Source organism: Ipomoea nil, unplaced genomic scaffold (assembly GCF_001879475.1).
Source record: "Ipomoea nil cultivar Tokyo-kokei standard unplaced genomic scaffold, Asagao_1.1 scaffold1770, whole genome shotgun sequence".
Taxonomy (NCBI): domain Eukaryota; kingdom Viridiplantae; phylum Streptophyta; class Magnoliopsida; order Solanales; family Convolvulaceae; genus Ipomoea; species Ipomoea nil.
In genome coordinates, this window is record NW_017618198.1 from 1,325,497 (window position 1) to 1,337,897 (window position 12,401).

General features: G+C 33.2%; 1 protein-coding gene across 1 annotated transcript; it reads left to right on the top strand.

Moving 5' to 3' along the window:
* Window positions 1–4,521: 4,521 nt before the first annotated feature.
* LOC109192545 (NAC domain-containing protein 78-like) lies at window positions 4,522–8,960 on the top strand. The gene is made up of 4 exons (XM_019343229.1): window positions 4,522–5,124; window positions 5,854–6,131; window positions 6,237–6,422; window positions 8,169–8,960. Exons 1-4 carry the CDS (start codon window positions 4,902–4,904, stop codon window positions 8,682–8,684), a joined length of 1,203 nt encoding a protein of 400 aa, XP_019198774.1. The 5' UTR covers window positions 4,522–4,901; the 3' UTR covers window positions 8,685–8,960.
* The last annotated feature ends 3,441 nt before the right edge of the window (window positions 8,961–12,401 follow it).

Sequence of the window (12,401 nt, forward strand, 5' to 3'; positions counted from 1 at the left end):
AGTATTACGTTTTAAAGTAATAACTAATACTTTATTCCTAATTAGTATTACATTTGTATATTGACTCGACTTGACCCGACTCGTCTCACGAATAAAGGTCCATGAGACGCAGGGACGGAGTCACTGTGGGGGCCCCGCAGTTGTCCTTAGTTGGTTGAACTTCAAACTTGATGTTAAAAAGTCTATGCCACATTGTTCAAATCTCATTAGCAACACTTGTCTTTATCTTTTTTTTTTTTTTTGGTACATTTTATCTCTGCTTGATATTATGACTTTTTCAAATGGAAGGCCATGGGTTTGATCCCTAGTGGGAGGAAGTATACATTGTGTGTTTGTAAATATTTTGTATTCAATTATTTATACAATTTATGAAAAAAAATATAAATATATTTCCACTAAATATTTAATTAAAAATACGTTATTTTTACACATAACATTATATTCTCATTCATCTTCAAAACACTTTTTTTTTTAATAAAATGGATTTTTTTACTACACTATATTGTGTGTTTCTTCATATCGTTATAATTTCAATTTTATTTATTGTGGAAAATAAAAATAATTTTACTAAACACATGACACGTTATCATCATAACACACTATAAATTTATCTTTTCAATTAAACGTTACAAAATTGAGAATAAAGTTACTCAATATTCCATAAAATATAAAATTTTGAACACATTTCGTATACATTTACTTATCTCAATTCATGTAATAATTAATTAATGGCCAAATTAGAAAATTGTATGTAATTATAGTTATAGAAAATAAAACTTTCAAATATCATATATACATTCAAAATCGTCTTATCAAAATGGAAAACGGTGATTATATATTTATAATTTTTCATAAATTAGGTAAGTGATTAAATACGCATTGCTATTTTTTTTTTTTTTTAAATATGATATTGTAACATTTTTTTTTATAAATATATATTTTTTGTAATAAAATGGGCAAATGGCACTTTTTCCCCCTAAGTTATATACTTATAGCACTTTTTCCCCCTCAATTATTTAAGTGGCTCTTTTTCCCCCTGAAATGTTAAATCGACATATTTACCCTTAAAATAAATATTTCATTTATTTTTATTCTCCAACAAATTATTACTATAATTTGGTTCAAACCAAACAGATACTATAACAACCAAACCAAAATATTCCAATTACAATTTATAATCAAAACGCGATATTTAGAGTTTATTAAAATCGCGAACCAGAATGACCGGTTCATGTTCCGAACTGAAAAAATAAAATACATTTATTGTTGAATTTAGACTATTTTAAAATAAAAAATAAAATTTTAAAATAAAGACGGTTCAAAATCGCGAACTGGATCCGGAACCGCCAGTTCACGGTTCATGATCCAGTTTTTTTTATTCTTAAATTTAATAAATTGAAATCCAAATATTGGGTTCTAGATCTGAATCATAACTGAAAACTTTTAATTCGATTGCTATAGTGTCTGGTTCAGTTCGAATCGAACCGTGGTAATCGCTACATATACGCAATAATTTATTGGAGAAGTAAAATAAATAAAATGTTTACTTTAAGGGTAGAAATGTCAATTTAATATATTTGGGGGAAAAACTACCACTTTTAAAATAATTGAGGGGGAAAAAGTGCTATAAGTATATAACTTAGGGGGAAAAAGTGCCATTTTCCTAAAAATAGATAAACAAATATAATAGGGAAAATGACACTTCTTCCCGCTGAGTTATATACTTATAGCATTTTTCCCCCTGAATTATTCAAGTGGCTGTTTCCCCCCTGAAATGTTAAATGGACATATTTACCCTTAAAATAAATATTTCATTTATTTTCCTTCCCAACAAATTATGACCATAATTTGGTTCAAACCAAACAAACACTATAGCAACCAAACCGAAATATTCCAATTACAATTTAGAACCGAAACTCGATATTTAGAGTTTATTAAAATCGCGAACCGGAACGGACGGTTCATGTTCCGAACGAAAAAATAAAATACATTTATTGTTGAATTTAGACCATTTTAAAATAAAAAAATAAAATTTTAAAATAAAGACGGTTCAAAGTCGCGAACCGGATCCGGAATCGCCGGTTCACGGTTCAGGATTCAATTTTTTTATTCATAATTTTAATAAATTGAAATCCAAATATTAGGTTCTAGATCCGAATCATAACCGGAAACTTTTAATTCAATTGCTATAGTGTCCGGTTCAGTTCGAACCGAACCGTGGTCATCCCTACGTATACGCAATAATTTGTTGGAGAAGTAAAATAAATAAAATGTTCACTTTAAGGGTAGAAATGTCAATTTAATATATCAGGGGAGAAAACCACAACTTTTAGAATAATTGAGGGGGCTAATATGCTTACCTAAATAATTGAGGGGGGAAAAGTGCTATAAGTATATAACTCAGGGGGAAAAAGTGTCATTTTCCCTAATAAAATTGTACTATATTTTTTTGGGTGATGAAAGAAAAACTGCAATCACTATCCAATAGTACGTATTTGTGTAAATCTTGCAGTGTGACCCTAGCCACATTGTGGTTATAAAGTCAACAACCTAATTAACTTGGCCAAATTATACTCCTTTTTATTTATTAAAGGATAATAAGATTATATAACTTATAAGGGACAACCCTAGTCATGATGGTTAATTGGTTTGGAGCTGTTTATCAAGATTCTTAGTTTAAGCTAGTCAGCTATAAATAATTTAGACTACTTTACATCCTTACGATTCTTGCCAACTAAAGTCATAAGATGAGCTTCACTCAAAACACACCTTTGAAAACACCTTCGGATAGGGGTTGTAGACTCCTACATAAATCAAAGATATAACTTATGAAAATATGAAATTCATAAAATTGCATGAAAGCATATGGTAAATTTGTGAAAAAAGGGAGCATTTTGATATATGTTACCCGAATTGTCTCACAAATCATTATCTGTGGGACAAGTCGGGTCAATAGGAAAATGTAATATTTATATTGAAAAAATATAATACTAATTAGGAATAAAATATTTGTTATTACATGTAATACTTTTGATGAAAAATATAATATTTTTATATTTTGATGTAAAAGTATTACTCCGTACTTTTTTAATCAAAAGTATTATATTTTCTCTTATAAGTAATATTGGTAGTGGCGGATACAGAATATTATGTGCAAGGGAGCATACTTAAAATGACTTTAGAATTGTCAATGACAAAATATCAAATACCTATAATATAGTTCAAATACATTATAAATTATAATACAATGGTTATGATATATTATAGAATAGTAAGGGTCGAGCCAAAACTATACTTGAGTATGATGAAATTTTAAGACACTTTGAAATGTTATGAAAATATTTATAGCAAAATATAAAACATAATCAATTAGATAAAATAGTTTGAATAGAAAAGAAATTATATTCATAAATACTTTAATTTTAATTTTCTTTTAATTAAATCAACTTGAAATTATGATGAAGTATAATATAAACTTATGGACTACGTTAACTAAATGATTCACAAAAAAGTAGACTTAAAAATATTTAATTTATTAGAGTGAGAAGAGCTAAAATAAAGAAAAGAAGTTAAAACCAACCAAGGTTCATGCCATAACCAAGGTTCAACCAATTAAGCTATTGAACTCCTTAGTGACTTATACATATACATATTTATTAAGGGGTTAGGGAGGGATGAGGCCGGAGGCAGCTGCCTTCACTGTCCCCATTGTGGCTCCGCCACTGAATGTTGGTAAGTGTTTGTTACTTATAAAGGAAAAATGTATTACTCTTATGAAAAATGTAATACTTTTATATCAAAATATAAAAATATTATATTTTCCTTTAAAAGTATTACCCATTTCTCCATATAAATAATAAACATTTTATTTTTGATTTAGTATTACATTTGTTAGTATAAGTATTACATTTCATATTGATCTACCCGTCTCACGGACACACACATTTTGGCCATACTACCCTAGTGGTAGGATGGGAGTTTGACTCCCATCAACACCATATTGAAGTTAGGGCTCCCAAGTTAAAGTTTGAGCCTTGAGCTCTTCAAATTGGCGGGAGTGTGAGGTTAAAGAAGGGACAGATTGGGACTCTGTTAGGACGACGTACGATTTAATGACTCTTGGACAGAAGTTTTGGACGCTTAAGAGGGTATTTGGTTGACATGAATTGCATTCTAACTACAACATAACGTAATTCAGCGGAGATAGAAACATTTTTCATTGCTAATAATTATATTCCTCCCTACCAAACAACGTAATTTGAATTCCCATCTTATATTTTCATAGAATGCAATTCTTTTCTCCTATAATTTCTTTCTTTCAACCAAAAGTTCGATAAGTACTACAGGTACTCCCAACTTGTACTCTTATACACAAAACTTTGATGTAAATACTTGTATTGGAACTCACATAACTTATCAAAATTCGTCACATTAAAGAGTAAAATTTAAATTAGGCAATACATGTAGTAAAACTCCTTGATATATCCCAAAAAAGCCCTTGAATCTGAACAAAGTTTATAGTAGCCTCTATCTATCATCATTGATCGCTTTCTCTCTCTCTCTCTTCAATGGCAAATGGCAAATGGCAATGGCTTGTGAAATTCATTTTTTCTGCTTTTCGATTTCCGTGTCAAGCAAGCATCCATTCCTATCTATCTCACATTGCTTAACCCATGGGCTATAACTCCTCCTCCTCACTCTTTCTCTCTCTAAACATTTCGCCATTATCAAACCACACACCAATACTCTATTTCCTTCCAGCTTTGCTTCACTTCTAATCTTCTTCAACCTAACTCCCTCCCTCTCTCTCACACCCTCTTTCTCTATTTATCTATCTATCTATCTATGTGTGTTTATCGGTTTTTCTTGTGGGACTGGGTTCTTGTCTGATTAGGGAAGCGATGGAGCTACAACCGCCGCAAGACGGAGCAGGAGTGGTGGCGCCGGCGATTCCCAAACGGGCCGTGGCGCCGCCGACGTCGCTGGCTCCTGGCTTCAGGTTCCACCCGACGGATGAGGAGCTCGTTAGGTACTACCTCCGGCGAAAGGCCTGTGGGAAGCCCTTCCGCTTTCAGGCCGTCTCTGAGATTGATGTCTACAAATCTGAACCCTGGGAGCTTGCTGGTGCGTTTCTCTTTCGTTTTGTGTCAGTTTTGTATAGATTTTTGTCTGTGATTTTTTTTTTTTCAAAAAATTAGTTATGTTCAAAGATCAGATAGACTGACATTTAATGTATGATTTAGCCTTAGAGTGTGTTTCTGGAATTCTAATTTGGTTGTGATAAATATAAAATATACATTTGATTATGTGAATTCCCTCCTTTGTGTTCTAGTGTTCTGGTGTTGAAATGAACTGCAAATGAAGCCTTAAGGATTGAAAATTGACTTAAAATAAGTACTTGTTTATGAAAATTAAGTTTAATAAGAAAAAAGAAGATGGAATTTTTAAATCCTTACAAATGATGTAAAATGAAATCTTTAGGATTATTGGCCTTTAAAGTTTCAACATATATTATCTGAGGCACCATTTCTACTGGATTTAATTCAACTGTAAGATTCTGTGTTTTTTTTTTCTGGCAGATTCATCAGAGTGTGAGAGTTGGACTTTGCATGTTTAAAAAGTCAACTTGTAGGTGTAATCAGGAGATTTATAATTTTAGATTACAGGATTAGTCCAATTCATGATTTTGAAATTTCAATGATAATATTTTCTGACTTGCTTGTTTAAATTGTTTTCTTGGTTAGGTGCTCAGCTCTTTATACGTTTCTTTGAAATGCAGCAACATGTGAAATCATTTGACATCTTTCTCAAAATTTCAGCTTCTTCTAAATGAGCATTTGTAATTGTATGCAGAATATTCATCCCTAAAGAACAGAGATTTAGAGTGGTACTTTTTTAGCCCCGTAGATAGGAAGTATGGAAATGGGTCTCGACTTAATAGGGCGACTGGCAAAGGGTATTGGAAGGCAACCGGGAAGGATCGCTCTGTGCGCCATAAGACTCAGACAATTGGAATGAAAAAAACTCTTGTATTCCATAGCGGGCGGGCTCCCGATGGAAAGAGGACGAATTGGGTAATGCATGAATATAGGCTTGCAGATGAAGAATTAGTGAAGGCTGGGGTGATACAGGTGCGAATCCTGTTTAATTCAGCGTTTTCATTGTTTATTTGACTACCCCTATTTAGAGAGTTAATCTTAAAAAAAAAATTTCTTTGTTGGTTTGGGAGGAAAAAGGACGCATTTGTGCTATGTAGAATTTTTCAGAAAAGTGGTTTGGGACCACCTAATGGTGACAGATATGCACCTTTTATTGAGGAAGAATGGGATGACGATACAGCTCTCGTGATTCCTGGCGGAGAGGCTGAGGATGACGCAGCCAATGGTGATGATGCACATGTTGAGGGCAATGAACTTGACCAGGTTCGTTATTTGCCTCCATTTTCTTGTTTATGTTCTCTTTTCGGTTCTGTAAACAGTTGTATGTTGGTGTGCATATTGTTGCTGCTTTTCCGTTGCTTGTAGTGACCGCAACCAAAAATCATTGACAATTTGACAAGCTAAAAGTGAACTTAGTTAGCGATACGCTTTAGAAACTTTTGTCGTTTATGGTCTTTAGTTCTTGCCTATATTGGCCTCGGTGATTGTATGATTGACAACAAGGAGTTAGCGATACACGTTAGAAACCTTTTGTCGTTTATGGTCTTTAGTTCTTACCTAATGATTGTATGATTGACAACAAGTTTGAATTACCATAATTTTCTTCATCCCTTTCCGTACACGTGGCAAAGCCAAAGAATCTCATTTTGCATGCACTTTCTCCTTGATTGTGAATTTTTGCTAATTTGGCAAGTTTTGGGATGTGTTATCACTAAATGCAAAAATGGAAGGAATTGGCAATAATGTAAAAGAAATTTGCACCATATGATAATTGTGCTCAATAATTGTTGGTGTCTAGCGAAACCGTTGTGGCCAAAGGTGGAATGGGGAAGGGCTAGTAGTCGTACAATTTGATGATGCTTCTATAGATTGGAGGTGGACTGCGTAAAACACGTTCAAATTGTTGACAAGGATGAGGTTCATCATAGTCCGGTTAATTTACCAAGAGGTCCTATGGTCAGTGTTGTAAAAATCGCCTAGGCGCTAGGCGCCCCTAGGCCGAGGCGATTTCAGCCCTAGGCGGCTTTTAGTCGGCTGACCGACTAACCGGCCGACTCGGCCGAGTTGAGTGCCTAACTCGGCCTAATCGGGCACCTAACTCAACCAAGTCGGTGCCTAACTCGGCCAAGTTGGTGCTCAACTTGGACGAGTGGTTTTTTTTTTGCCTACTCGGCTACTCCTCTTCTATATTTCTCCAGTCATGTACTCAACTAACCATCTAACATATGCAGTTGACTAGTTTGGGGGATTATAACAGTCTAAGAACTCCTAGCCTTGAGTGGGAAAAGTGGAGACGATATACTCGGATTACTAGGTGCCCGGCTAGTGCTTAGCGCTTTCTGCAACATTGCCTATGGTCACATGTATCTCATTTATATGATACTTTAAGCCGTAACAGTTGGAATACAGACATGGATGCTGAAAAATGCAATGTGAATTTAAGTGGCATTAGCGTCAATGCAGTAACTTTTGATAACTTCTAGAGGTAAGAATGTCGGATACATACTATAATATTATACGTGTCTTCCTGCTAGTCCTTTGGATAAGCTTCAGAAAGAGCGGGTATCACTTTCAGCACTTGGATCTACTCCGTAAATGGCTACAATAGAATATTTAGCGAACTTATTCCGCAAATTATACTACATTCATAGATTCTACATTTTCTCTATTTGTTAAGTAAGCATAACACCTCGATTAATTTGGAGGAGATGGTGGTGTTCATGCGAATCATACTGCATTTTCTCTGTTTAAATACGGAGTATGACAAAGTATATATACTACATTTATAGATTCTGCTAATGGTTCTCACACCGTTCAAGATTATGCTACCGACTATTCATGCTGTTTATATGTACATCTTGAGTCCCGTTTTACTGTTTGTCACTTGTGCAACCAAGAAATCTTTTTCGGCTTTTGATTCACTTGATTAATTATGCATCTGCATAACGTGTCATCGTTGGTGATAATAAAAGCTAATCTTGGTGCCTAAACTTTGGTTCTATATTGCAGGCTGCTGCTCTATGCAAGGCTCCCCAGAGTCCAGTGGAGCCGCAGGGCCTTCCATTTGTTTGCAAGCGAGAGAGATCGGAGGATCCCGAGCCTCTCTCATTGGCCCAAGCGAAAAGATCCAAGCACGATGATCCGAGCTCGAGCAATGCAAATGGTTCAGAAGATTCGACCACAATCCAGGAACCTCCAACAGCAATGATGACGACGACAACAACCACAACAAATTACTCTCCCGCTCTCTTAGAATTCCCCTTGTTAGGGTCCATTGAACCCAAGGAAAGCCACCCTACAAACGTCCCCACCTTCGACTCCTCCACGCTCGAGAAGTCTGTTCCCCCCGGCTACCTAAAGTTCATCAGCAACCTGGAGAACGAAATCCTAAACGTCTCCATGGAGAGGGAGACGCTGAAGATTGAAGTGATGAGAGCCCAAGCCATGATCAACATTCTTCAATCGCGCATCGACCTCCTGAACAAGGAGAACGAGGACCTAAGAAGAGTTGTCCGAGGCGGTTGAAGGCGTCGTAGTAGCAGCAGTTCCATGTATCCTAGATTTGTAGTTCTTCTTGGCTCAATCCTTTTATTGTTGTGAAGCATGCATCTCCAGTTGCATGTTTTGAGGAGTAAAAGGATGTTTCAAGTGGTAGCCATCTGTCGACAACTCTGTAATATGATGTTCCCTTAGCTGTTTATTGTGTACCAGTAGCTATAGACATTATTGCCCATCTTTTGAAACAGTTAAATAAAGCAAACTGGAGTTTCTCATTGTTTTATGTGGCTTTAGTACTCTTTATTTATGTTTGTTTTTGGTTAATAAATTTCAAGTTTGATTTCTTCTTCTAAAAGGTTGGATTTTTAACCCTTAAGAGTTACCCACATCCCGACTCGATAAAGCATGTGGGGGAGGTAAATCACGGTAATTTAGTGGTTTAGAAAACAGGTCCAAATATTGGTGCGTGCAAGGGATCTGTTCACTTTGGACATAATTGTCACATTGTTGTTGTTGAGTTTCGAACATTGGTCTCTTATCCCAAATACTAAGTTTAATTTCTAATAAGGGAGTTTATTGGCATTCTCGGTTTTAGCTGGTCAACTATGTGCAACTTAAGTTTGTTTACTTCTTTCTAATCATTGTCTATTAAGGTCCCAAGGCGGGTTTTACTCATAATGCACCTTCAAATAATAATTATTCTAAAAAATAAATATTAAATTTATAAAAATGGTGTGTGTATAATCAATTTTTTTTAACATCAAATATCAATATTGTTTTATATTTTTTCATGTATAATGCATACAAATACTAGTATATTATTATTATTATTATTATAAATATCAATTGGTAAATTAATAGTTGATTCTTTCTAGTTTGTAAAAAAAAAAAAAAAAAAAAACTAATAATTTTTTAAAGAGATTATAAATTGAATAAATAAGTTAAAAATTTGAAATTTTGACAAAAATATATATAATGTGAAATTAAAATTTTTTTTAATGAAAAAGAAAAGAGAAAATTGAGGAAATAGAAAAAGTGTCCATTCACTGAAAAAGAAAAAGTGTCCATTCACTGAATCACTGGTTTATGCGTGACATGACCAGTTGATTGAGTTTGTAAAAGGGTGACGTGTAGATGAGGTCATCAAGCGCTTCTGCTTAACGTCATCGCACACGTCACCACTGCAATATCTGCCTTTCATCATCTAGTCTAGGAGTAACGGAAGTCAAAGATGGTGTCCACGTGTACGGGGGTTACTCTTTTATTCTTTTTTTTTTTTTTTTTAAATTTTGCATGGGAGTACATTTGCTGACTAGTCAAATATACAATTATTGCCCAACTTAAATCACATATCCACCCCTCAACTTCTATTTGAATGCTAAAAGCTCCCTAATTTTTTTTTTGATAATAAAGCTCCCTAAATTTTAAGAATTACATTTTTGACATCTAGTTATAATGTAATAGTTGATTCAAGGAAAAATGACTTTTTTTTTAGTCCTTTAATTGTGTCATACTGGTAAACTCAATTCTTAGATTATAAGGATGATCTCATTTATTTTTTGAATTGTTCGTGTAGTGGTTATTTTAGTCTCATACCTCATATATATAATGTTGACATAAGGAAAAATTTAAAAATTTATTTGCTCCTCTCAAAATACAAGTCAAATAAGTATATAATTCAATATGGAATATGTTGTGAGCATTTGCGCTACACAAAAAGTTCAACATATAATACTAAAAAGTTGTGTACTGCCGTATTAAAAAATATATTGTGGTAATTGCAGAAGGCATTCTACTCTTATCAATTTAAATAGTACCCATGGATTTATCTTCCTCTATTTCTTTATCTATTTTCCAAAATTATCTTACATTTAAGATTTTCAACACAAAACTTTTCAACAAATTCGATTATAACCAGCCCGACAACTCCTAACCTGAATTTGATCATCCAAAAATACCATTCTTTAATCATCCTTTTTCTTGTATTGAACAATAATGGAGAAATGTCTTAAACCTTTTGAGTAGCAAATGTTAAGAATGATTGTACTGCTTAAGAAAACTTCTACTCTAAATATTGTGCAGTTTGTTCTTGTGTGGTTTCTCGTGTTTAAATTCTTAAACTGCATCCATATTGGCTCTTCTTTTCTCACAACATTCGATTTCTCAACCACATCAATTTAAATCATGGTATTTAAATACAATTTGTTATAGTTTAAGTTGTAACAATTTATTGCATATGAATGTAATATATATTATTTTTCTTCTTTATTTTCTATGTAACTCATGTAAATGAATTTATAGATTTTCCTGACATCAACATTAAATTTTAACAGATACATGAGGTGAGAGACTAAAATGATCACTATGCGAATAATTTAGAGACTAAATAGGATTACCTTGTCAACTACTATGTAGTGTAATAACTCCTCTATTACCATTCCAAATGGATGGTCATAAGGATTCATTGGGCTGAAAAAAATTAAGTATAAAACAAATACTACATTATAAAAAATCATGAGTGTTTAAAAAGATCACCCTAATAATTATTAAAGGAACGAGTTTACCCCCAATAATTGAGTAATTAAACATGCAATTTTGCCTCCACTGAGGCTCAATCTCATGATCTCCCATATAGGAGAGCCACTACATGTCATCTGAGCACAAGGTGCTTGACTACTTTCAATTCTTCTATTAACATGTTTTTTTGAAATTTATTGTTATTTTTTAAAACCACTATTTGATTAATTAAGATTAATAATAAAATTTCACCTTTTTATTATTCTCTCCCTTCAAAATGCACTTGAACTCCACAATTTTGTAACCAACAAGGCAACAATGCCCAAACACTCCACCTAACTAAAGAAAAAATTTGTGTAATAAAAGTTAGGGACATGATTTATCGTCACTAAGAAAGCAATTGGTCTCGTGTGAAATGTGAAATGTGTAACACTTCCATAGGTCCAAATATATATCTTATCCCACAAATCCTAATATGATGGATTTGAATAGTTGATAATTAGGTAGTGAAATCCATGTACCCAATACACGATAGTGTGTTTGTGAAATGAGTTTTGGGATGATTTAAGAATACTATATTGGCATTGTCAAATGGATTTGGAACGATTTAAGAATACTATATTAGCATTGTCAAATGGATTTGGACAACCAATATGTGTAATCTTCATAGTTCATTCATGTTTGGGTAGTTTTAAATGTAATCGGGTTAATACTTCAATTCGAATTTGGAAATAACTAAACAAATGAATATCTACACAAATTATTTTGTGGACCCAAGTTCACCTTTAATTCAAATAATTTGTGGACCCAAGTTGGGTCCACCTTTAATTCGAATTTGGAAATGACTAAACAAATGAATATCTATCAGCAAATTATTGTATGGATCATAACAAAAAGTACATTTTAATATACTAAATGTACATTATTACAATATAATGTACATCCCCTAAATATATTTACATTTTTAATATACTAAAAGCACATAATTTTTGTACTGAATGTACATTATTTTACAGTATACAAAATATGGTCCACACAAGCACACAATAATGATTGATATCTACCTTATATGGACAAATTATTTTGTGGACCCGAGTCCAAAAACACATAATTTACCTACGGAATGGTCACAATTTACACACACAATTAAGTATATTAAAAAAAAAAAAAAAAAAAAAAAAAAAAAAAACCAACAACAGCAGCTATTTATATTGCCGGCTAGCATAT